General features: G+C 39.2%; 1 protein-coding gene across 1 annotated transcript; it reads left to right on the forward strand.

Moving 5' to 3' along the window:
• The first annotated feature begins 1,397 nt into the window (after positions 1-1,397).
• SIAH2 (siah E3 ubiquitin protein ligase 2) lies at positions 1,398-27,773 on the forward strand. The gene is made up of 2 exons (XM_070945817.1): positions 1,398-1,832; positions 27,216-27,773. Exons 1-2 carry the CDS (start codon positions 1,398-1,400, stop codon positions 27,771-27,773), a joined length of 993 nt encoding a protein of 330 aa, XP_070801918.1.
• Positions 27,774-27,816: the final 43 nt, after the last annotated feature.

Raw genomic sequence — 27,816 nt, forward strand, 5'->3', positions numbered from 1 at the left:
TGAGAATTTAAATATTTGAAATAAACAGGGAAAGGCTGTTTAGCTCTTTGAGAAAAAAAAAGTTATAAATGGATCAAGGGTCCAGAAAAATTTGGAACGCTGACTTTTATTATAAGATATCAGTTCTTTTTTTTTCTATTCTTTTCCTTTTCTGAGTTTAGTGTTATTAGATTTTACTATTGTAATTAATTATATTATATTCAAAAATAAACCCATTTTATTATTTGTGATTCCCCTCTCAAGATAACAGGAAACCATGTTGATTTCTTGGGACAGTCTGATCAAAACAGATCTGGAATCCAGAAATGACTGTTTGGGGATGACATGTGGTTTCAAGACCACATACTGTATACCTCTAATGGAAAACAGGTGTTGGGATGTGTGCAAGAGCAATACAACCAGACTGGTCTGAATTTATCTAACCTCACTCTTGATTCTGGGGAAGCAAATTAAGATTGCCCTGTTACATCAGCACGGCAAGAAAACTTGCATCAGGTGCTTATGGATGTTACGTCAGGCATAAATCTTCTAGCCCAGAAACGAGAGACGTCGCAGACTTTCCTGGAAAGGTATTTCTGTCCTTTTTCAACAGAAACGGAGAAACAGCCAATAGTTAATTCGCTTGGCCTCTTGGGGGGGGGGGGAATGAGTAATACAAGGGGGGGGGGGTATTTTGAAAGTCGGGGTGCTGGGAAAGCAGTGAGCTAAACACCCAGCAGATGGCGGTCAGGGAACCTCGTTCCGTCTTTGCTATGCTTTAAACAATAGAGGAAAACAGCTCTCCCGTGCGCGCGTGCCCATCGATTCCTCTCCTGCCGTCCTCTGCCTCTCCCCCCCCCCCCTTTTTTTTTTTTTCTCTCACACTTCCTTGGCCGCCGTTTGATCGCGCGGAGAAACCGCGGGAAGGAGAAAAAAACCCCAACAGGGTAGCAATTGCCGTCCCCGCCTTGCCATTAGCAAAAAGCCAGGACATGCTCAGTAGGAGCCAGCCTCCACTTGGGAGCAGCAGCCTGTGACTACACCACCCCCTGTCTCTTTCTTGCGTCAGATTAATGTTCCGGGGAGGGGTGGGTGGGGGGAGCCGAGAAGGAACCACGCTCGGTTTGTCCGGGGGAGGAGCGGAAAGGGCTGTTGGGGGCGAAGGACTTGGCTCGGAGCGCCGCGGAGCTGGCCAGCGCGGAACGTCGGAGGCTTCTCTTTTGGAACGTTGATACACTTCGGAACGTTTCGCGGTTTCCTGCGGCGCCAAGGCGGAGGCCCCGAGCCGGTTCTCTGAGGAACGGCGGCTCCAGGAAGACGGGGGGGGTGGTTGTTTTGAGTCCCACTGGCGGGCCCCTGCGGGGTTTGGGTGAGCGGTCTGCTCGGTGTCTGCAGTTCGATGGTTTGTTCCGACCGAAATGAGCCGCCCGTCCTCCGCCGGACCCAGTGCTAACAAACCTTGCGGCAAGCAGCAGCAGCAGCAGCAGCACACGCCATCGCCGGCTGCTGCTGCCGCCGCCAACACCGCCGCCGCGGCCGCCACCATCTCCGCTGCCGGAGCCGGCTCTTCCGCGGTCCCTGCCGCGGCCGCTGTGATCTCGAGCCCTGGAGCTGGGGAAAGCAGTGGGGGGCCGGTATCGCCTCAGCATCACGAGCTGACCTCGCTCTTCGAGTGCCCGGTTTGCTTCGACTATGTGCTGCCCCCGATCCTGCAGTGCCAAGCCGGGCACTTGGTTTGCAACCAATGCCGGCAGAAGCTGAGCTGCTGCCCCACATGCCGGGGATCCTTGACCCCCAGCATCAGGAACTTAGCGATGGAGAAAGTGGCCTCGGCAGTCCTCTTCCCTTGCAAGGTAAGGCTGGTGGGAGAAGTCGGCGGGCAATGCCACCGAGAAGGAAGGTGGGCGGGGAGAGGAACGGGATGGAGCGACGGGGAGCGACGCTGTTGGTCTGAGCACCTGCCCTTGAGGTTGCGGCAGGGAATCCCAACTGTTTCTCCAATAGTGGCTTTATTTTTAAAAAAATTTCCCGTTCCCCCTTGGGAAGACTTCAGGGGATCGCCTTGAAATGGTAGTTCTTATTAGAAAAGTCTCGGGTTTTCCATGCTCTCGCTCTCCTACACGCTTGTGAAAGTGAGGTGTAGCGTATTTTATATACAATATATATATATATATATATTCTTTCCCTGGCATTCATTCAGATCACCATTCCAGTAGCTCTTTCGCTTAAGAACTGCGTTCTCTGTACTCTTCCTATTGGACTGGGCATCAACATTTCACGAAACGAAATGATCTGCTCAAGATTTCTGCTCACAAACCATCTGCCGAGTGAGAGATGAACAGAATGGTTCCTGCTGCATTTTCTAGGCAAGAGACTGAAATCGAGATAGGAAGGCACCGGATATAAATCTCACCTGGACCACGGATGTAACCAAGTCAATATTCCTGTCTCAGCTCTTGGTACTTGTTCTATAGGCTATTTAAAGTAGTATCTTTAGGTCAGCAAGTCCTCAAGCAGGTCCTCTTCAGTTGTACTGGTGCTGCCTTTGGCCATGTTTGCGAAGAATTGCTGGAGTTGCAGACCTATTTTCATTTGAAGGATATCAAGTTACCGAATGCTGCCCTAAAGGATTGTTGTAAAAAGATTGAATTAAATGTATGTAAATACAATAGTCTTGAGGACTTAAAAAATAGGTATGCTGCATAATCACTAACCTTGTAGATCTTTACAGCAAACTTGTCTCCTTAGTTATTTACGCTGGGGGGGAAGGGAAGGGGGCGGGGCAGACCCAGAAACTTACAGGTTTAGTCCCATAGTCTTTTTTTTTTTTTATGTTTGATTGTTAAAGGGTGGTATTGGCTATTTTTCTCAACATTCCCGCCTCCAATGTTTTCCATAGTTCTTACAAATCTATAGTAAATCACTCTGAAATATAAATAGGAAGTGTGAGGTTTCTTATGAAATGTAGATAAAGCTTCTCAGCCTAAATGAGAGACCCTGTGGATCGGTACTAAGAAGGAAAATGGGGAAAAAATGAACAGTGCTAGTCCAATAAAGACGAATCTCTGTGAATTGGAAATCTGGCTGATTTGGATAAGGTATGAAATCAGTCTTGGATGAGTTGCATTGCCATGGAAAGTTCAGACTGAATGCTTGTAGGCTCACTACAAAGAATTGCTGTGGCTAGAAAATATTTTTGCAAGCTTCAGCTTGAACAGCAGTTGTGGCTCTGTGTGAAACAATTGAGCATGGCTTGGATAATATCTTCATTAATTACAAACTAGACAATAGCAAAGTATTTTAAGAGGTGGTGCCTGTGTAACTTCAAAATGCAACTTTTCTGATGCTGGGAACTTACAAAAAGTTGAGAAACAATTCAGTTTTCGTACCAACTGATTCTAGTTCAGAAGTGCTAATGTAAATAAAGCAATCTCAAATGACTACAGGCAGGGCTTTTTGTAAGGTATAATGTTTTCTTATATAATCTTGCCTATGCTTGCAGAATTGTGTAGAGGATACTTTAAGAATGCTCATCACTAAAATTTGTTAAATTAACACAGACAAGAAACAGTGTTGCAGCCATTACTGAAAAGGCCCTGTAGTCTATCACTTTCAATTGAAATGTTAAGGGAGCTCAGAAATATTTCTGTTTAAAATTTCCTCCATAGTTGGCTTGCAAATTTAAAAGTTATTTTTCAAAACTTTATGTTGGTGACTGTGGCTATTGTCCAACAGTACTCTTCTTTATACGTTGTGTGATGAAGTTGTAGCACTGAAAAGCCTCTAAAGCACTTTAAATAATAACATGAAATAAATGCCCCAGTTAGTGGAGGGTAGGGAGGAAATATTCTTAAATATCTGGGGAGCATCACTGTTCAACAGCTACAAAGTCATATGACTGGTAAAACAGGAATATATGGAGCTATTCTAAAGTGCAGGTTCTCACCACTTCGTATTAAAAGCTTCTATAACAACAGTTCAGTGAAATGCATCATAGTTAATGGATGCCCTGTAGTAATCTGACTAAACACGTTTACAGACCCTCTTGGGATGATGCTATATCTCCATGCTTTAGTATTTAGTAGCATAATGCAATATATCATTACCGGGTGCTTCTTTTAAGCAATCACTATCCACCTGGTGATATACATACATGTGAGTATATCCATTGGCTGTGTTAGCTAGAAACTAACTTCAGATATTTGAAATTTGAAGATTTCTTGGCTGAGGAAGGTTGGTTTAAGCTGTTGGTGGCCTGAAGGCAGTGGTGGGATTCACCTATTGTAATAACCGGTTCACTGCACGCATGTGCGCCAAATTTGTGCTTCCGTGCATGCTCAATACTATCGAAAATTACCTTCTACTGAATCCAGAGTGAGTAAAACAGCTGAGGCATTGCAATCCGCTCTGCCATGCCTATCAGCTGGGCTTAAAAACAAAAGAAATATAGGTAGGTTATAATGCAGGGGTGGGCAGGGCCCATCTGATCATTGGAGCAAACTGATTCACTCTCAGCTGATCATCGGAGCTACCGGTATTCCTGAACTGGTCAGAACCAGCTGAATCCCACCCCTGCCTGAAGGAGTCCTCTCTGGATCTCTCTTCCTTGTAGTTGACTATTTAATATTCCCTACATCTTAGGAAACCTTTTTCCAAATCTTTATCAGATATTATCAGTTTAGGTTTTTAAAATGTGTATCTTTTTATTTATGGATTGCTATATGTCTACATCAGGGGTGGGTTCTACTTACCTTTACTACCGGTTCTCAATGGGATCGCATGTGCGCTCTCACTTCGCTCGCCCGCGCGCCTTCCTTCTGCACATGCGCAGATCGCTGATGATGACATCCAGGGTGGTAGGCGTGGCCTCCCACCGGTTTTACTACCAGTTCTTGTGAACCGATCCGAACCGGGGGCAACCCACCACTGGTCTACATGCAGATATATAGTAACTGCTCCTTATATTTCTTCGGGCGGGTGAACCCATTTTACTTCTCAAATGATAGACACCCAACCTTCAAAGTTCATTATTAAATAAAAAGATTATAGTAGTCAACATGGTGAGCATGGATTCCACAATAAAACACTAATCCCGTAGGATCTCTATTTATTGCTTCTTCTTTAAAATGTCTCCTTACCTTTCTGCTTTCATGATACTTTTACTGGGGGAAGCAGCTACTGTATTGCATCTAAGTGATCTAATATTTAAAAAGAAAAAGATGTGTCAGCTGGCAAGGGGGAGAATTGGTTTTTCTTTTACCCTTTTTATCACTACTAATCTCAAGAAGCCACTCTTAACTTGATACCCTGGTATCAGTTTCAAGTGTCTTTTGCTCCCAAGAGTTAGGTTTAAACTGATCAATATGCACTTTAAACCTTCTAAAGTGTCATTGAGACAGATCTTAAGGTCAGCTGATAAAAGCAAGATTGGAAATGCTACTTAAGTTATCCAGAGGAAAGGCTCCGAAGAAGAAAAGAAAGCTGAGGTTGAAGAAGTAGTGTTGATCCCCAGGTATGAATTAAAGGAGGAGAAGAGACATCAGATACAATAGTTGTTGTTTTTTTCATTGGGGGGAGGGGAGCATTTTGGGTTCCATGTTTGGGTTCTCTAGTTCAAGGGTGAAGCATATTGCTTCCTGAAGATGTTAGGCAAGAAGACTGAGTGAGAACTTAAGCTGGACACTTTCTGTCAATCATACCCAGGGGTATTGGATTAGATGAACCCACGTGTGATACTTATGTCTAGTTCTGCTCAGCATAAGAAGCTATTTTATATTGAGTCAAACCATTGGCTCAATTAGGTGGCTTGTTTTAGATACTGAAGGGTACAGTTTCCATCAGATTAATCTAACATGAACTATGGTTAGGAAAGATGGCAGCTGTGGTCCAAATCAACTGGGAATCATTGATAGAGGAAAGTTGTCTTACATTGATTAACTGTAGCTCTCAATTGTTTCAGCTGCAGGTTTTTTCCAGATCTATTTAATTTATTCCCAAATTGAACTGGGAATATTTTTCATATAAGCATATGTGCTACTCCTGAACTATTGAACTTTTTCCCATTAGCCTACTCAACCCATGAAGGATGTAGTAAGACCTATCAGGCATTAATCAGCTGTTTTGTCACCAAGAGGAAAATACTTTAGCAAGAAATTTGACAATGTATACCACGTCATTCTGATCAGCAGATTACCCTATGAAGACTGAATGGCATGATATTAAGAAGATAGCTGGTTTGAAAATTTTACTAAAAGAGCCTATCTATCAAATTAGAGTGATATCAAGTGGACCATCCCAAAATTCAGGCCTTGGTTTCTACTCTTCAGTATTTTATTAGTAATGAATGAAGAGGTGGAGGGAACGTTTATCAAATGAACTGATTATACAAAATTGAGTGGACTAGCTAATACCTTAGAAGACAGAAATGAAATACCAGAAAATACCAGAGTAACATTTAACATGAAAAGTTCTTCAGTTAGGAAACAAAAATCTGAAGCACAGCTACATGATGGGGAATAGTAGCTTAATAATAGTATTTGTGAAAATCAGATTAGTAATTGATTTCAAATTAAATATGAGCCAAATGATGTCACATAGAACATCAAGATCTGTTCTCTTTTTATTAGAGTTCAGGACATGGTATAATGGATGTAAGTTATAGGAAGCCAGATTTTGATTGAATATGAACAAAACTTTCTCTAACAATAAGAGCATGGAACCCAATCAGATGGAATAAGAGTAGTGAGACTAGAAAAGTGGAGTAATTGGTTCCAATGTTACACTGCTCTACTGCTTCATTGGATGTGTTTAAGTGAAAGCTATACAACCATTGGTCGGGGTGCTTTACTTTGGATTCCTGTTCTGACTCCTGGTTGGACCTGATAATGTGAAGTTCTCTTCCCATTTTATGATTCCATGAAATGGCAAATTAGCTTCGTAGAGTTTATGTGAGTCACTATGGATATCTTATGCACACTGTTTGGATTGGCACATTGCAAATTAAACATGCTGAAGGTAACTATAAGGGGAAAATGAACCTAATTTATTTTACCTTCAGGCAAAATTATAATAATTTAAATCTTCATTGCCATTTATACTGTAGAGACCCTTTATTCTGCAGAAGCTTCTGTGTTTATAATTTCTTTTCAGGAAGAATTATATATACCATTAAAAATCAAGCACTCATTCAAAATGTGTTTAATAAATACTGGTTTCAGGCTCAATATATGCTAATAAACTATTGCTCAAATGAACTGTTGCTCAATTAGGAATCCTGAGAAACAAAAGAAGCAAATTATGCACAATGACCTGGGAATAAGTCTTTTGAACACTGAGTAAATATCGATATAAACCAGATTAAAAGTTCAGTTATCATTTGGGGAATTGGCAAATCATACAAAGTATTTTTAGCCTGCTCATATTGAAAATATTAAATTCAAGGTAGGCATATACATTAGTATCCATGTGAATTTATTTTACAGTATTTACTTAAAAGATTTCCAAAAGGACTTTTATCACAAACCAGTTTATAGAAATGAAATAAAGTGGGTAAATTTGGGTAAATAATTGTCATCTGAAGACAGCAAACCGGGTGCCAGCCATTTTGGGGATGAGAATATTCCACATCTGAAGTTCTGAAAAACCTTTTGTCGCAAACTTGGGTATTAAGAGTGAGAAATTATTTTTATTGTATCTGGTCACACAGTCAGCAAGGCTGTTTAGACTTGATTTGGCATTTTATCCACCAGTCAAATCCTACCCAAGGATTTAGGATTGACAGATGTTGTTTGATGGTGTTAAAGCTATCTTAAAAACCTCCAGTGATGGAGCATCCACAATTTCTGAAGGCATGGTGTTCTACTGGTCAATTGTCCTCACTGTTAGGAAGTTTCTCCTTATTTCTAGGTTGCTTCTCTCTTTGATTAGTTTTCAAACATTGTTTCTTATCTTGCCCTCTGGTTCTTTGGAGAATAATTTGACCCCCTCTTCTTTGTGGCAGCCCTTCAAATACTGGAATACTGCTATCATATCACCCCTAATTCTTCTTTTCTTTAGACTAGCCAAACCCAAAACCTGCAGCCATTCTTCATACGGTTTAGTATCCTGGCCCTTGATCATCTTAGTTGCTCTTCTCTGAACTTTTTCCAAAGTCTCAACATATTTTTATAGTATGGTGACCAAAATTGGTTGCAGTATTCCAGGTGTGGCCTTACTAGGGTTTTATAAAGCGATACTAACAGTTCACGTGATCTTGATTCTATGCCTCTGTTTATACAACCCAGGATTGTATTAGCTTTTTTGGCTGCTACTGCACACTGCTGGCTCATATTCAAGTGATCATCCATTAGGACTCCAAGATCTCTCCCGCAGTTACTGCTTTTGAGCCAGGTCTTTTCTAATCTGTACTTATACCTTTGATTTTTCCTACCTAAATGTAAAACTTCGCTTTTTATAATGTAAATGTAAAATGTAAAACTTTGATTTTTATAAATATTATTTTTATAATATCTCTATCCAGGATTTTTAATTACGCTTGAGTCCATTTCATTATTCCAACTGCATATCTTGGTGGCATTTCCTCCACTGGGTTTGGACTTTGAATACTCCCCCTGATGTATTCTAACCTTCTCAATTTCAGTGTACTTGATGTTGTCAGATTAAATGATGCCCAGTTATTTATAATGATGGTCTTTAGCCAGACTCTTGATATCATTTCCATAGGGCATCTTAATTCCTTCAGTTTTCACTATTTTTCTTCTGTTGATGGTAAGGGTGGCACATTTGTCCAGAGCAAACTCCACTGCAATATTTTGGCTGTATATATAGACAGTGTGGAGCACCTATTCTGTTTCAGGTGGTGCTTTTCCATAGAACTTCAGACCCATGTAAAGGAGGTAGGATACTTGTCAGATGTTTTTGATGTTTGACAGACATGGTCTGATTTGTTCAGTATTGTCAGAGGAATTAGTGCAATAGTAGTGATGATAGTGAATCTTCTTTAAAAAAATCCTCTCTTGATGTTAACTTCTCCCAGTCTATCACCAATGACCAACAGCTATGTCTTCCATTGTGCCATTGTTCTATGCATAAAGCTTCTGATGTTTATCTTGAGTTGAGTAGGTTAGTCTTTGGCAATCTTGTGCCTTAGAACTTATCTTATCCGGCATGTTCGGTATCAGCATTGGCTGGAAATTGGGTGAATTGTAGTGCAAAAAATGAATACACGAGACAAAGCCATTTATATGCATAATTATGCTTGCTTTAATATCAGTGTCTTGGAACAGGTGGTTTCCCAAGTTGGAGGGGAACAAATACATCATATTTCACATTCAGGGATTTTTTTCCCCCATTTGCATTTCCTATTCTTACATCTCTGCTTAAAATCTATATTGCTTGTGGTCTGTTATTTTTAAAACTCCTGCCTTGCTTCTTGAGTCATCTCTCTTCCTGACTATATTTGCCACAGAATTTGACTGGTATGAGCCAGAAGGCTGTAGCACTTTCCTCTGACCCATCTGTATCTGTGAAAATGATTTTTTTTTTCTTTTTCATATCTGCCTCAATTGAGGGCAGCGCTGTCAAACTTTTCCAATGAAGTCAGGAAGAAAATCTTAGCTGTTTCTTTTTTCTCCTGCAAGTTTGAACACTCCATATTGATAGGCACAGGATCATTAGCACTGAACCTTCAAAATAAATATGTACCCAAAACACCCTTTAGGATGATTTCCTTGAGCTATTTCATTTTGTAAATACCATAGGTAAGAAATCCCTAATGGAAGGCAGAAATCTGTTACCAGAAAGTTTCTATAAATTGACTTCAGGGGATCTTAAAGGCAAATGAAGAATACATACTACTGATTTTACTTCAGTAATTTGCTCAGAAGTGTTATACTGTATCAGACATTTCAGATAAGGCTAGTAGTACAGCCCACTTATTTTGAACTGCAGTCTAAACACTATATCCACTTATTTCATTCACACTTTGTGTATTCAGTTATACTATTAAAACCTCTGAAGGGTGCATCTCAAAATCATTTCTGAAGTGGGCAGCATCAATTGCAGAGAAGTTGGTGTAAGGAAGGCAAAGTTCACTTTTCCTGATCTGACTTACTAAGGAAACCTGTAGACATATAGCTAATAAAACTATTTATGTCTTTCAGAGATATTTGTGAGTATTAAAGAAGATATAGAATTTGCTCTCCATTGGCCAAGAAAAATCAATACTATTTATTAGCCTTTGTCAGTTGCCCATTTAAGCCCACCTGTTTGGAAGAATGAGAGTTATTCTTCCAGTTTAACATAGGTGTGTTGCCAAAAACAAAGTCAAAGCAGTAGGCTCATGTTACTGTTGCCTAGTATAATATCATTGCTTCATGGTCACCCAAAGAGTTAATAGCCTCCAAGGAAAACAGGAAAATCATAGCACATTACTAGAAGTACTAGTTTTTCCTGCTTGAGAAGAATATCATGGGGAAAAATGCAGTTTATGTATAATATAATTAGAGCAGATAACTGATCTCAAAATTGTGTTGGTCAACCCATCTATCTTTTAAACTGATTCACAGTAATCGCAATACATTAAACTTTTATATTATCAGCCAATTTAGCTATCTTGAGATTTGTCCCAGCTAGGTGTCAGGACCAAATTGACTTTGGCTGGTCTCAAAAAGCTAAATAGACTTGGATTGGCTTAGTACATGGATAGAAGATTATTAGGAATCCCTAGGCTAGAAGTTGAAAAAACATTCCAAATGTAGAACTAGTACACCACTTCTCTGTAGTGGCTAAGAAAGCTGCATTATTTTTTTTCCTAAAGGCAATAACTGAAAAGCTTCTCTTGAAGGAGATTTTGCTTTCTTATTCAATCTGTATAAGAGTTCTAGGAGAATACCAGATCATGAAAAGCAGTTATTGGAGAAGTTGAGATGAATCCAGAGAACCTAAACTCAATCATCTTCTAAATCCTTGCTTCCAGATGAAGCTTATAAAAGTGCCATCTTCATAATAAATCAGCATTTATCTGGGGTGAATGTATATAACTTTAACTAATTAAATCAAATCAAATTAATGAACTAATGAATTAATTTGAAGGAGACCGTTTTACTTGTACATTTGAAAGAGAAAGGTTGCCTTTGTAGTTAAATGGTCATTGCTAACTTGCTTTGGAAAAGTCATCAATTGTGATGATGGGACCACTTTAATGATCCAAATGAAGTAACTTGGGGGATTGGGAAAAATGCTGTGTTGATCTTTTACTCCCTTTCAAATACAAATTCGTAAATAAAATCTGACTCCCTAAAAAGGATGGCAAAACTACTTTTCGTTTATTGGTTTGGATCAATATCTAATTGTAGAGACACATTTTTTTTTATGCCAAGAAGAAAAAATATAACTGAATACCAAAACAGAGGGGTGATTAGGGCATCAAAAACAAGCACAGATGTTCTCTGTCCTCCCTAAACCTGTTTCTTCTCACAATTAGTAGTTTTGGAGGCTCTTATTCATAAAAAGCTGAAGTGCTCACCAGTCTGTTTGCTCAAAGCGGGCAATCTTTGGAATAGACTTTGAGGAAGAAGTATGATCTTGCAGCTCAAGTGTTGATCTAGCATTGAGAAAATCTAACTTCAGACCAACCCTTCACTACAGAAACTTGCTGTGTGATTTTGGACCAGCTTTGTCTCTCAACCGCACCACAGGTTTATTGTTGGAACTCCCAAAGAAAAGGTGAGATATTAATCCATTTTTAAAACAAATCTCCTAACTTCTGGTTAGAACTTAAGAGTTACCAACATGGCTGTCTGCTTAAACAGGTGATTTTAACATCGACCCTAGGTGTGTGTTTAAGATTCACCCTCTTTTTAAATTTCTGAATGCCGAGCAGCATGGTTGCCTCCATTCATGCTTCCAAGGCACCTGGCTGTACCCACTTCTCTTTAGTTTTTTCTATTACCAATAAATCCAACACTGGAATATTTCTGGGGATTTCTTTTTATAGAAAAAACAAGCTAGAAAGCTTTAACCTGGGCAGAGGTACTAGACAGGTGACAAATAACATCCATGTTTCCCCAAAAATAAGACCAGGTCTTATATTATTTTTTTCTCCAAAAGATGCATTAGGGCTTATTTTCTGGTTAGGTCTTATTTTAGGGAAAATACAGTACTAAATGCGTCCATCTGGCTGACAATCTTAACTGGGCCTTATTTTTGGGGTAGGGCTTATATTATGAGTACCCTGAAAAAAATCATGCTAGAGCTTATTTTTCAGTTGGCTCTTATTTTCGAGAAAACAGGATGTGATGTTCTGGCTGAACAACTGACCTGTGACTGAGAAATATTGTACATATTAAAGGAAATTTCCAGAAAGTTCCATTTTAAGGGGATGATCTAGATAGGTGTTAGCCACAGAACTAGAGTTTCAGGTTTTATTGGTAGGTTGCATTTTGTTATTGCTCAAGGATAAATAAGAGTTCCGTTTCTGGTTTTTTGAAGATTTGAAGACAAAGGCAGTGTATGTTCAAAACATGTGGGGGTTTTTTTCAATCATTTCCTCCCACAATATGTGTGAAATTAGCACATGCAGTTTAGTCCAGAAAACTGAAACTAGAGGGGGAAGCAGGGGCTTCTGCAGGGGAAATCATAAAATCGGTGTTTGCCATGACCGTATGATCAAAGTCTTCCTCTTTTTTACAATGGGTATTAAAAAAAGAAGGCTTCAGTCATGCAATTGTGCCCCTACCATCTTGACTATTTTTTGACTCACTAACCACTGCAGACATCCTCGATGGGCAGGTTATCATTTTTTCTTAATCCAGTCAAATTTCTCCCTTGCCTCTTTCCTTGCTTCTCTAGTCTGGTGATGTAGATCAAAATTGATGCAGATCAGAGGTGGGTTGCAGCAGGTTCTGACCAGTTCTGGAGAACTGGTAGTGGAAATTTTGAGTAGTTCGGAGAACCGGTAGTAAAAATTCTGACTGGCCCCGTCCCCATCTATTCTCTGCCTCCCAAGTCCCAGCTGATTGGGAGGAAATGGGGATTTTGCAGTATCCTTCCCCTGCCACGCCCACCAAGCCATGCCCACCAAGCCACACCCACAGAACCGGTAGTAAAAAATGTTGAAACATACCACTGATGCAGATCATTCTCAAGTTATGACCCCAATTGGAACCAGAACGTCTGTCATTGAGGGAGATGACTGGTCAGTGAATTGCACCCAATTTTATAACCTTTTTAATGGTCATCACTGTGAATCACACAGTCATTAAGAAAACCTAGTTTCCCCCATTGACTTTGCTTGTCAGAAGTTGGAAGTAAATTTGCAAATGGCAATCTCATGGCCCCAGGATGCTGTAGCTGTGATAAATACATGTTGGTTGCCATGGACCGGGATTTTGATCATGTGACCATGGGGATATTGTGACAGTTATAAGTGAGAGCACGGGTCATAAATTACAATTTTTTTCAGCACTTTTGTAATTTTGAGCTATCACTAAATACATGTTGTACGTCTAGGGCTAACTGTGCTTGCTTTAATTGCAGCCACATCAGTCTGCTGGTTCATATTTTGTTTCTGATCAACTACTATTCTAAGCTGTTTTTCAATACTGTTATCAAGCCAGGCATCTTCCAGGTGAAAAATGTTGCATTTGCCTGTGTTAAATTTACTTTGGTTTTTCTTCCTTATCTATGCCTTACCTTTCTATACTGAGAATAAGTATATCATTGGACACCATTGGTCTCCGTCAATAGCAGCTTATTTTAAAACGTTGCTTTGCTATTTCCAAGTTCCTTTAAAATATGCCTGAAGACCTTTTTGGATACTTTTGGCCTGGATGATTGAGTCTTCATTTGTATGATTCAAGGAGGGAAGGGAAGGGAAGGGAAGGGAAGGGAAGGGAAGGGAAGGGAAGGGAAGGGAAGGGAAGGGAAGGGAAGGGAAGGGAAGAAATAATATTAAATAGTTGGCTTATTTAGAGAAGAAATCCTAATGGCTTATAGTACTAGTATGCAGGAATTCATTCACTTTTTCTAGTCTGGGCTACCAGATCTCCACTGGTATGAGATTTTTCTGTTCCTCTTTATTTATATCCAATGGTATCTAGATTTTACAGGTCACATCCAAAGTCTTTATCAAGTCCTGATGTAAACAGAAGTTCAGCCAATGTCAACATCATAAATATGGATCTTAACTTCATTATTCAACCTACTAATCTTCCTTCAGTTTTGGATTTATTAAAGCATCTTCTCTTAATTTAATTCAGCAGTTCTCCTTCCTGGTCTTAAAATGAGGGCATCTATCCAAATTAATTCATCTTTGTTCTTCATCTAAAAATAATGTTAATTAAAATGGACCAATAGATCCATTTTGCTCTTTTTCTGTCCCTGAATAGCTTTTGTCTGACTGAATCAAAAGCTGTTTTGTAAAGATCAAATATGAAGAAGAGGAACATAAAAGAGACCAGAAAAAGCTTTCTTTTCCACAAATGTTGTTGATAAATCAGATGGGGTAGAGCAGCTATTGATCCTGTTTATAGTTGTTGGTGCATTTAATGGATAATTTATGAATGGCTTTGAGTTTCTAATTCACAAGGGTAGGATTTTGGCTGCTGTAGGATATACCTTTGTAATATTTGGACTGAAATTAGATTGTATCAAGCACTGTAGGCATGGCAAGAGCCAGCCACATTTTTTGGCTAATTTATTATTTTAAGACTAGATTCAGATTGGCTTTGCCAATATTACTGGTGTTGGGGGAGGGGTTTGTACAGCTATAGAACACATAACCGGGGTGGATTGCTGGGAGTTTGCAGGGGTTCAGGAGAACCTCTAGCTAAGATTCTGTGTGGTTCGGAGAGCCTCCAAATCCCACTCCTGGTTGGCCCCTCCCATCCCATCCCTCCCAGGAGTCCTCATGTAGCCCGTTTTGGATGCAGGTAAATGCGGCAGCTCGGGGAGGGTGAAAAATGGGCCTACCAGAAGTTCGAGAAGGCCAGAAATGGGCCCATTTTCGATTTCCAGAGGGCCTCCAGAACCTGGGGAGACCATTTTCGCCCTCCCGGAGGCTTGAGAAAAACGTCTAGAGCCCAGGAAGGGCAAAAACACCTCCCCCTGCCATGGTGCAAGAGGCTGACTAGGTCACGCCCACCATGGCCACACCCACTCAGCAACTGGGCAGAGAACCCTTGATAAAATTTTTGAAGCCCATCCCTGCACATAACCAGTTACAAAATATTAATTTACCAGAATACTTCTTAAACAGTGTTTACCCCCGTCGGGTAGGATATTATGTACTATTGCTATGTTTTAGGCCTGAGATTCAGAGAAACACATTTATTCAGGTCAGCTAAACAATTACAGGTGCAGTTGTATAATATATATGACATTTGATTATCATGTTAGCTTTTTTATAGCTCAACACTTGTAGCACAAATCTAGCCTGTTTGCTTAGCTTAAGTAAGGGTTAATTCAGTAGCTAGGTTACACAGGTGTTATAACCTAGTCATGCAGCTGGGTTGCCATGCACAATCAAGTTTTAAGGAGTTATTAGAGAAAAGAGGGATCTATATCAACAGAGCTTAGAAATCTAAGAAAGGACATCAAGAACTATAAGCTGCTCAGAGTCACTTTAGAGTGGAGATGGGCGGCATAAAAATATAATAAATAAAGAAAAGAAAAGAAGGAAAATCCTGAACATGGCACAGAAGACAGACTGTGGTATTATCTCCAAGAGCTCCACAGCTCTTAAGTTCTATGTGGTTGACCCCCTACCAGCTCAGCAGTTGCTTCCCTGCATGACTCTGGTCCCCAAAGAAGTTACAATATTTCTCCAAGAGATCTTGACCCTTTGTCCATTCAATTCTTCTCGGACACAACATTGGATTGGACTTAATACTGGAACCTGCTGCTTTGGGCAGCTTTCCATTTTTTATTTGTTTAAAAACATTAAAAGATCAAACTGACATAGTTTAATGGTCAGGAAAAGGTCTCAGTAGACACATGCTTGTGGGCCTGAAGATACCAGAGGACTATATCATACTACAATATTATTACTTTGAAAAGCATCATATGGCCCTTGCTTATGTTTATTGAAATCCTTTGTGGAGCTCCAGAGAGCCCCTGTCTAACACTTGATATTGTGGAAGGATTATCTTCCAAGCAATGAAAATGTTATATAAGATGTTGGAAAGCCCCATTTCAAACTATTTATTGAGCCATGAATGAATTGAGCTCATTAGTTGCCCTTGGTTCAGTTGCCATTTCTTAACCTCTCTCAAGGGAGTATTATAAAATAAAAAGAAAGGAAGAAAAGAGATAACTCAGACTCCTTGGGATAGAAATGCAATATAGTAAACATTAAATCCTTACTTTTACAAACTTTCTTTCAGTAGACTTTGGCTGCAGTGGATGAAATCTGTATTTTTACATGATTTTTCTGTATTTAATATACCTTAAATAAATTACTCCAATTTTGAATAACTTTTTTTAAAAATTACAAATGTTCAGATTCACCTTTAAGTGATGCTTCCCCCACTTTGTTCTATAGAGATTTTACTGTTTTAAATATGTTTTTCCCCCTGACTTTTTCCCCAGTTGTTTTCCCACAAGTCAAGGCTATCCATTTGTTTGATCTGAAGTAGGGGAAGAGCAACTCTGACCATGGTTTTGCAATCTTGCTTGCTTATTCTGTCATTTTCTAATTCACTTGTGGTGCTTGCTACTTCAGCACTTTTAACACCTTCCCTTTCCATTCCTGTTTCCTCTTCAAGAAGCAGCTTGGAGAGGTTCATACATCAAACAAAGTCTAATGAGACTTCTTTGCTTTTGGCATAGTGTGGAAAATCAGCCGTTGTGATCTGCCAGTCATATATTTTGCATGCATACTAGACATCTTAAATTGTGGTTAATTTGATGAGTGAACCCAATATTTATATAGGATTTCAGCTTTAGTATAGGATTGATTTAGTGTTCTTGGGTTATAATTTTCATTGATCATTGGCAAGGATCATTACAAACTTGGATGTGCATCCCAGCTCAACTTGCTGCCTGTCTCAGGAAATAGTTGCCCATCTGACATTTTAAAGAGAAAAGAAGAAGAAAATGTAGTAAATGAAAAAAATAATACATTTGTTATAAAACTATTGATTTTAGGGGGGAAAAAACTCTGGAATTCATCTTAGGAATCTTGCTCATTTTAGAAATTATAAACCTAGAGATCTACAATTCAGCAAGCTGCCACAGGTATTATTGACTTTTGTTCCTCACCCAACCCTGATTTATGCACACCTGGCCTTCAGGTGAGAGTATTAGGTAAACTGCTCAGCTGTGTGAACACCTGCATTGTGCAGATGGCACTGCTGCATTACTAGGCAAGCTTTTTTGCTGACGTGATGCACGCATCCTTTGCTCTCCTTTGTCTTTTCCCTCCTCTCCAAGATGCCTTGTTCAGGTTTACTCAGTTTCAGAACAATTGAAGATCTGCTGATTACCAGTATTGTTTTCCAACTGCAAATTGTTCTTATCTGTTGTGGATTAAAAGCCGCTTCATCTGCCCGCAGCTTTGTTCTTGCTACAAGCAGAAGTGAAGCTTTCATAGCACTTGAGGTCAAGACAGTCCCACTTCCCTGGATATCTGAACTGGGATGGAGGCTTCTGAAAAGATGGATGGGAAATTTATTGACAGAGTTTAACAGATATTAGTGAGGGTTCCTTTTTTGGATTGTTTCTTCTGGGAGCAACAGATTTCTGTCTTTTGTCCATACCTGAACAATAAAGATAACCTGGTCCTAAAGTGAGAATCTGAGACATATAATGCCCAAAACATTCAGTAAACCAAAAAACTCAGTAGCTCAAGAAGAAAACAAAAACATGAGTCATCCAAAATTTCAGTATAATGACTATAACAAACACTATTTAGGACAGACAGGCAGAATACTAGCAGAGGGTCTCCATGAACATCCTGAGTGGTGTTGGAGGCTAATGCCTCCTACTAAGGCAGCATTTAACATCCAGCTGCCTGCAATTACTGCGAGTTCAATTCTCACCAGGCTCAAGGTTGACTCAGCCTTCCATCCTTTCTAAGGTGGGTAAAATGAGGACCCGGTTTGTGGGGACAATAAGCTGACTTTGTAGTATAGTTTATTGAATAGCCCGAGACTTTGTATAAAATATACAAAAGTATGAAGGCTATTGCTTAACGCATTGTAAGCCGCCCTGAGTCTCCGGAGAAGGGCGGCATATAAAAATAAATAAAAATAAATAAAAAATAAAAATAAACATCAACTAGCAATCAGAAGACACAATGAAAACTTTTTTTATCTCGCAACACATGGTCAGACTTGACTCAACCATGGTTTCAGCTGGGAAACTGAGCATCCTAGACCAAGCTAAATCTAAAAATGCTAGGGAATTCAAACAAATCAGCCATCAGTAGGTATATGGGATAAACTCTTACATCACATTCAAAAGACACAATAAAAAAAGCTAAGAAGGAAAATAAAAATCCAGAAGACATCCACTCCAGCAGCCTATGCCCAGATAAGCAGGGATTAATATCAGACAAACAGTCAAGCAGAAAACAATATCCTAATCAAGGGACTACCAAGGAGAAAACCACACCCCACCAAAACAGGCAGGGCAAATATATAAAAAGGGAGCAAACTCTACACTAGCTTGCACTGTTGATGTTATCTAGTTGGGTAATAAAATGTCTGCAAGCAAACAACCAAGCTCAGACAGCACCACTATGTACATTCTCTTCTATGAGATTCTCTTCTAGCAAACAAATAGTGTCCAGAATTTTTTCTAAAATATTAGGAAATCACTTGTGTCTAAATTCAGTGCTCAAGCTATAAAGCTACATTCAGACCCAATAACAGAAGTAGATGATTTAATTAGTGAGATTTTAGTCTATTCTCAAATTGTATATAGTTGTTTTCATTTTCATTATTGGGTCTGGTAATAAAAATACTTTAATTCTTTCTGGCAAGACTACAGTATTATCAAAAATGCCATATGTACAAGATTTCTCTGTTCATATTTTTCTAACTTACTGTCCTTGAAATTCTTTTTTTCTCATTTGATATACAGAAAGCAGTTAAGAGCAAGGCAGATCTCTAAATATTTTGTTACTTCCATATTTCCCTGACCATTGGCTTGTGCTTATGGATTAGAGCACTAGATTGCCCACTCAAGTTTAGATGGAAACCAGGAAGGCTGTCTACATCCTTAAATCTGAAACTTTGCCCCAATACACAATAAAAATGGGTTGGAAACATGATGCCCATGGCTTCTGAAAATCAAATGAAAATTAAGTTTAACATTAAAATACTGGGCATTTGAGTTCTTTTGTAATACTAGAAGATTAGATTGCTGATGAGATTTCATGTGATTGCTGTAACATTGGCCTTTCCAAAGGTTACTGACCCGGCTGTAAATCAAATACATTTCACATTTGTTCAGTTTTCACAATTCTTCCACTATCAAAGAGAGCAAATGATACTCCATCATTTCTTTTTCCTCCTTTTATAAATTAAAAATTTGCATCCAATGCAAATTCTCTACTTGCCTGGACCAAGCCTAATATATTCTTAATCTTAATAAGTTAATACAATTGCAGTTGCAATTACAAATGCAGAATACAATTGCTGCATTTCAAAAGTTCTATTTATGATTGTATATCTAATCTGCAGTGTTATAATTCGCTAATTCAGAAATAATAATATAAGCAAACAATTAACTGTGTGACTAACACAGCATGTGCCAACCTGTTCAGCTGCTGAGACTGTGGCTAACCATGATTGTGGGAGGTGAGGTGCGGATAACAGCCTCAAATAAAATGTGCAATCATTGGAAGGGACAATGGCTGAACAGATTAAAAACATTACGAATGTCAGCTTTCTGTATTCAAATTTTAAGGATTTAGGTATAACTTGCATAAACCCCAATGATCCATTGATTTCTGGGTGGTACACGACTATATTTCTTTGTCTGTTTAAATGGGTTTTCTCACCCATAGCTTTTACATTTGCTTATGGACAATAGATCATAACTGTAATCTGAGTGGAGCACTTCAGAAGAGTTTAGAACAGTATTTCTCAATCTCAGCAACTTTTTAAGATATATGGACTTCCACTCTCGAATTCTGCTGAAGATGAATTGCTGAGGTTGAGAAACACTAGTTTACAGCATCTTAGAAGATGCTCAAGAGACATCCTTCCAAGGATGCATGTCTCAGCACCCTCAGCAAAATTGGCTGGATGCTGGGTCACACCATTTTGCTATGTCAGTGTGTCTTACCACCCACCCTCCCCAATGAAGAATATAATAGTACTGTAGAATTGTAACCAATCAGAGGGGAGAGGTCATTTAGTCAAACTCTTCTTAATGCAGGAATTACACACCTCAAGCATTTTAAAGCTGTCTTTTCAACTTCTGCTTACATGTTCCCCTAGAGGAGAACCAACCACCTTCCAGTCTACATTATTGTATAGTAATAAATATTTGATTTGTTTGAATGTATGCAAATAATCCTTTCTCTTTGACAAATGCTCAGAAGATACATTTTAGGCAGCTTTTCCCATACCCATTTCATGTGTGTGTATTAACAAGTAGTCATTCAATTATAAATTTAGAAAGGAGTTGTCCTCCATCTGATGCCCACCACATGTTGGAGTCTGGAATTCTCATCCTATCCAGCCACTGGAATCCTGAGAAGAATAAGTCACTAGAAGCATCAAAACTGTTTTGAGTGAGGCTGTTCTGAAATTTCATAGACCTGCCTTATGATTTGTTGCGCACTCTTTCATTTGTAATCCTCCTGATTTCCCAGCACCATATTTCTCTCTAGGAAAAAAAAACCTTCAAAAAGGAACAGATGAAATATAAGCTCTCAGTTGGGGAAAGAGAGCATCAGACTGAGGAAGGTTGCAAAACATCATAATTCATACTTATCTAGGAATATGCAACTATTAATGGATTAAACTCATACAAACCCTTATTCCTGAATATCATAGATTTGAAAAAGATAAAGCTTTAGAATCAGTCATGGCTTAAAATTCCTAACCAGGATTTGACTTATGAGGAGATCTGCATTAAGGAGTCATTTCTCCAATCTGTCAAGGCTGACAGGGCCAGGCAACTTTTTATTGACAAAGATTTCACATGATAGCTTTGGAGAGGGGAGATGAGGACCATAGACAAGCATGGCTAATATTTCAGGAAGAATGTTGAAGGTTGTGTTTGTTTTTTTAAATGCTTGTTTTGCAGATGTCTCAAAATGGGTGGTAAAGTTAGTCAGACCACAGTCTTGGTTTAAGAGATGTGTGAGCGCTGCAGATAGGTCTTGATGGCCATCACTGCCCACCTGTCCTCCAGGACACATATAACTGCTACCATATTTACTTCTTGCGTCCATATTTCAAAAGAACTGACTTGTTGTTGTTGTTTGTTAGTTAAGAAGTTGTGTCCGACCCATCACGGCCCCATGGACAACTTTCTTCCAGGCCTTCCTGTCCTCTACCATCCCCTGGAGTCAGGGGTGGGTTCTACTTATCTTTACTACCAGTTTGCAGCGGGGCCGCGTGTGCACGCACTCTTCTGCGCATGTGCAGAAGCGTTTTGATGACATCGGGGTCGGTGGGCAGAGCCTCCCACTGGTTTTACTACCGGTTCTATAGAACTGGTGCAAACCGGGGTCAACCCACCACTGCCCAGAGTCCATTTAAGCTCACATGTACTGCTTCAGTGACTCATCCAGCCTCCTCATTCTCTGCCATCCCGTTCTTCTTTTGCCCTCTGTCGTTCCCAGCATTAAGTCTTCTCCAGTGAGTCCGTCCTTCTCATTAACTGGTCAAAGTAAAACATTTAAACTCAATAATGGGACAAATATGACCTAAAATGTCCTCTTTTTACAGGGAGGAGGTGTCTAGACATTTCCCTCTAGAATGCCTTTCTTGTCAGATGAGTCATGTAATAATCACCCCCATGTTTTTTAGCTGTCAGAAAGAACCAATAAGAGGCAAATCAAAACAGGTCACTCAGGTACAAGTTATTAAAAACAATGAATATAAAAGCGTCTGTCAATAATCACCATTAGGAGGGTTATACAACTGCAGCATTCTGCCTTCAGCTATGCTCAGTTATATTCCTCACTACCTAGTTTTGTCTTTTCTTAGGATTACAGAGTTACGTACACAAACTTCATAGCCTGAGCAATAAAACCTAAATATTCTTACTGGGATTAAGACACACTTCATATACTGTATATGTAGTACATGGTCAGATTTATAATCCAAGTTACGTACACTTTATGCTAAAAGTATTTGCATTCCAAGGAAACTGAAGTACTCTGGCAATACAATATTTATGCATATATATTTCTAAAAAAATTCTTAGCCTGCATAATTTGAATCGTCTTCTTTCAATTCAAAGAAGCTGCAATGGTGCTGAGGGAGAAACTAAATGGACACCAGGCAAAGAAATGAGTACTAGGAGCAATTTTCAGCATCTTTCATGTCTGTTATAGAAATGCTAATTTCTTTCATTGTAGCCATGAGGCCTAGAAACTTAATAATTTAAGTAGCTCATCCATGCACTTAGCAATTACATTGGAATCCAGAATGATTTCTGATAAGAATTTCTCAAGTACCAGTTAATAGAAGTGTTTCTCTCTCTTTCTCTCCCTCTTCCCCTCCCTCCCTCCTTCCCTCCCTCCCTCCCTCTCTCTCTCTTTCTCTCTCTCTCCTATTTCCCTTTGATCAATATTTATGTAAAATTCAAAATATTTTTGGCTATTTTCTGCAACACTGTTGTAGTAGATCAAAGAGCTGCCAACCAAGAGTTATTCAGGGGTTACAGGATCACTCCAGTAAATGTCCCATCTGTTCACCTTGTTCCCAGCCAAAAAAAATTGCTGCAAACAACCGGGGAATAAAAAGGCACCAGCCTTCCCTCTTGCAGAGAACATATTATTAGCACACCACTAGGCAGCTCCCAAAATTGTCAGGAAACAAAAATGCTTCATACCTTTTTGTTGATTTAGCTATAGCTTTTCCGTTGGGCTTGGTAATATCTCACTTAGCAACCTCAGCAAATCTGATCAGACTTCATAGGTAGCCCAATTATGAATGCAGCATTGAAACTGCAAAATGCCATGGGAAATGCCTCAGTGCAATTATACAAGGTAAAGTGTTAATCCAAGATAGAATGATAGCTGCTGGGTAAAAATAAGTTCTGCCTGAAAACCCTTGATGGTAAGTGGATAAAATGTGCAACCTGGAAGCCGTGTCAGTCAAAAGAAGTGATAGCAGAGAAAACCTCTGTTTGGAATTCCAGTGCATTCCATCCTCTCATGGTTTCCCATTGTCCCCATAAGTCAGTCACTATTCTACAGCCAATGGCCTCTCTTTGTGTATTGATCTGTTTATATTTATTTATATCCTGCCTTTATTATTTTTATAAACAACCCAAAGCAGTCAACATAACTACCGGTAATACACTTTCCTTGTTCTATTTTCCCCACAACAACAACAACAACCCTGGGAAGTGAGTTGAAATGAGAGAGAATGACTGGCTCAAAGTCATGAAGTTGGCTTTCATGTCTAAAGTGGGCCTAGAACTCACAGTCTCTTAGTTTCTAACCTGGTGCCTTAACCACTAGACCAGGCTGTCTTCTTAACTTACATTAGGTTGCCTTGATTTCCCCCTCCACAGCCTTTCTGTCCTTCTACAGATGTTGCAGTTGCCCCATGCCTGCTAATGGCCCTTGCTCGGACATAAGCTGTTCCATTTTGATATGTAAGTGATAGGAGTTGCAACTTGTACATTATCAGGTGATGATCTACTGGAAACAGTTTAAACTGAGTTCTTGGTTAGATGTAATATTCCAGACCAATAATTAAACTTATATTGTGTATCTAATTCACAAACTTAAAACCTCCTTTAAACATAAATAGAAAATGATTCATTGTATTATAAGAAACGATTCAAGTAATTCAAGTATCATAAGCAATGGACATGCAACCAACCCTTTCTGATTTTTGGAATCTTTAAATTTAGGTAGTTGTTATTTTAAATAACTTTTGGATGAATTATTCGGGGAACTAAATCATGATCAGTCACTCTGTCTCAGTTCAACCCACCTCACAGGGTTGTTGTTCTGGGGAAGATAGGAGAAGGAAGGAATATTAGATAGGTTCACCCCCTTCAGTTATTTATAAAAATACTAAAAGTGAAATAGAAATAATTGGTAGTTGCCTTTGCTTAAGAACTAGAATAAAAACTTTGTTGCGTAGCAAATTTAAAAGACTTAATCTGCTTTGAATAGGAAAGAATAAATAATTTGTGTAACGCTTATCAATCAGTACTGCTCCTGTTATTTATTTATTTTTTATTTATTTATACTCCATTTTTCTTGAGGACTTCAAGAGGGATACATAGCTTCCCTTTTCCAAATTTCCTTGTATAACAAGGGAAGCTGGGCTGAAAAATCTCAAGAATGAAATTGAATCCAGGTTTTCCGATATGTTCTCCTACTTTCACCACATAGCCTCTTTTTTTATGAATAGAGGCTCTCTGAGAACTGCGTTCTGAAGTTAGACTAGATCAGTATTTCTTAACCTTGGCAAGATGTGCAGGCTTCTTGCTCATGCTAGCTGGAAAATTCCGGGAGCTGAAATCCACACTTCTTAAAGTTGCCATGGTTGAGAAAACACTGGATTAGAGGCATTTCAAGTACTGCTTTGGACCTTCTACAGAAAGAAAGTCCAAAGCAGCATACTTCCATTGCTTTTCTCATCTCCATGCAAAAGTAGTCCTTCCTGGCCTAAACGAACTCATGATCTGATCTGTCCGAGTTTAGGCAGTGTAACTAGTATTACGAGATAAACCCAGGAGCAAAACACAGCACATAGAGCCTTTAGATAAATAACAGTGGTTTATATACAACTAAATATTGGAATGATTTGCCCACCGAGCTCAGGATAGCCCCAGACCTCCTCTCCTTTCATCGCGAACTGAAGATGTGGCTCTTCCATCAAATAACTTGATCTGCTAGGGGTTGCACAACTGTAATAATTTTAAATATGGTTTTTAAGGGATTTTTAACTTATTTTGTGATTTTGTGATTTGTATTATTGATTGTTGTTATAAGCCGCCCTGAGTCCTTCGGGAGAATGGCGGCATATAAATCGCAAAAATAAATAAATAAATAAATTTACAGACTTCTACATGGTTAAATATCTTATACAGCGACTGACACATAGGTAGCTTCTGCCCAGCTTCTTAAAGTGGCAGTAACCCTGCTGCCTCATTCCCATTGCATCAGCTTTCAGTTGCCTCCACTTATAACCTTCCATAAGCTTACAGCTATTACATCTACATACCCTGGCATCATCTGTAAAAAGCAGATTCTTGTTTCTCTATGTCATGCCGTTCACTCATTCCATATGTTCCACTCCTACTGTTGTATGTTTTAGGTGATGTGAAATATGAGTGTGGAAACCTGGCATCAAACAACAAAAATCTAAGCAGAGAGGGAGTCCTGCTCATTCTGCAAGGGTTCTGTAAATCAGAGATCATGCTAAATCTGATGCTGGAGACAACTGGGGAGACAAGGGTTGACATTTGTGTCAAAATGTCAACAACAACAAAGAGTACAATCCTCTGGTTAATTTAAAAAAAAATGCATTATCAACATGCTCCAAAAGGTGGGGAAACAGGATTGGATTGGATTGGATTGAATAACAAAAAAAAAAAAAAAAAAACAAGGCATTTATGTATGCTTTGTTTTCTGAGTTTTATTCTGACTGCAAAGATTTAGATCTCTGCTGCAACCACCAACATTTACCCAGAGTTACTGCAGAAAAATTATATCTGCAATTCTCAGTAAAATGTCCTATGTCAATAGCAGAGTACTTTGAAATTGAAGTATAGATTGGCAGGGGGAAAAAGAGAAAGGAAGGGGGAAGTGAAATGTGATGACATCATCATTTAGATAAATTCTTCCGGCAGAATGCAATGGGAAGAAAATGAGATCTCTTGTTGAAATCTGAGCAACCTTAGCAAATTTTATATTATGTCTATTTTGATTCTGGGATTTATTATTTTGTTATTATTGCAAACAATCAAAAATATTGTTAAAGGGTGGGAGTGAGGGATAAAAAAGATTCAGCATTTCTTCTCAAACAAAACAATATAGCAGGCTTGTAAAAAGCCAGATTCTGAAACTAATAGGAGTTGCATCTAAGAGACCACATGTAACTCATACTGACACAGCAATAACTGCATTTCTGTGGAATAGTGTTTAAAGATGAAGTGTGCTTGTCATTGCACTTGTTGAATCTTGTCTCAAAGAATAAAAGCATGATAAGACTCATACAATTAAACTTCTTATGAATACTCAGATGTATTCTAATATCTGAAGGGCCTAATAATGCAGCTTTCGAAAACCAATAGGAGGTTGAATTCCCCCCGCCCCCAAAGGAGTAATTATCCCACTGAGACAAAACTCTTAACAGCAGAGCATTATACATGTATATATGTGGCATCTTAGAGATGTAATTAAACAATAACATTTCCACACAGAAAGTCCCTGGTTCTAAACCTAGCATAAGAGCTGTGGTGGCGCAGTGGTTAGAATGCAGTACTGCAGGCTATTTCTGCTGACTTCTGGTTGCCTGCAATTTGGCAGTTCAAATCTCACCAAGCTCAAAGTTGACTCAGCCTTCCATCCTTCTGAGGTCGGTAAAATGAAGATCCAGATTGTTGGGGACAATATGCTGACTCTGTAAACCACTTAGAGAGGGCTGTAAAGCACTATGAAGAGGTATATAAGTCTAAGTGCTATTGCTATCTCATGACACAGAACTAGAAATATCTGCTTCTCAGAGTCCTAGGGGAACCAATGAAACAGTATGTCCTGCTGTAAGCCAAGTTTCTATGTTACTGATGAGGAGAATTTGTTTCCTTTATCCAGTGTCAACCAAAATTAAGACATAGAATTTTGATATATATCAGGAGGCACAAGCTTTGAATGCAAATAGTCTTATTCCAGTCTGGTTAAACATTTGGGCACCAAATGATGAGAAAGATCTCTATCTATGCCTCTGGAGAGCTCTTAGTAATCAAATTAGATGATGCTAGTCTGTACAATAGAAAGAAGTAGAATGATTTTGCAGAACATGTGGGAGCTTAAATTAAATAGAAAACAAACAATTTAACTTTATGATCTTTCATCTTTTCAGTATGCCACCACAGGCTGTTCCCTGACACTCCATCATACAGAAAAGCCAGATCATGAAGACATTTGTGAGTATCGCCCTTACTCCTGCCCATGTCCAGGAGCATCATGCAAATGGCAGGGTTCCTTGGAAGCTGTGATGTCTCATTTAATGCATGCTCACAAGAGTATTACGACTCTTCAAGGAGAAGACATTGTCTTCCTCGCCACAGACATTAACTTGCCGGGAGCCGTTGATTGGGTGATGATGCAGTCATGCTTCGGCCATCACTTCATGCTGGTTCTGGAGAAACAGGAGAAGTATGAGGGCCATCAACAGTTCTTTGCCATAGTCTTGCTCATTGGGACTCGCAAACAAGCAGAGAACTTTGCATACAGGCTCGAACTGAATGGCAACAGACGGAGGCTGACATGGGAAGCAACACCACGCTCCATCCATGATGGGGTGGCAGCAGCTATCATGAACAGTGACTGTCTTGTGTTTGACACTGCCATAGCACATCTATTTGCAGATAATGGGAACCTTGGAATCAATGTGACTATTTCTACATGTTGTCCGTGATTTTTTGTGTAACTTGTGAAACCATGTGGTTTCTCTGGGCATA

This window comes from Pituophis catenifer, unplaced genomic scaffold (assembly GCF_029215685.1).
Source record: "Pituophis catenifer annectens isolate HBS135680 unplaced genomic scaffold, rPitCat1.0.hap2 SCAF_6, whole genome shotgun sequence".
Classification (NCBI taxonomy): domain Eukaryota; kingdom Metazoa; phylum Chordata; class Lepidosauria; order Squamata; family Colubridae; genus Pituophis; species Pituophis catenifer.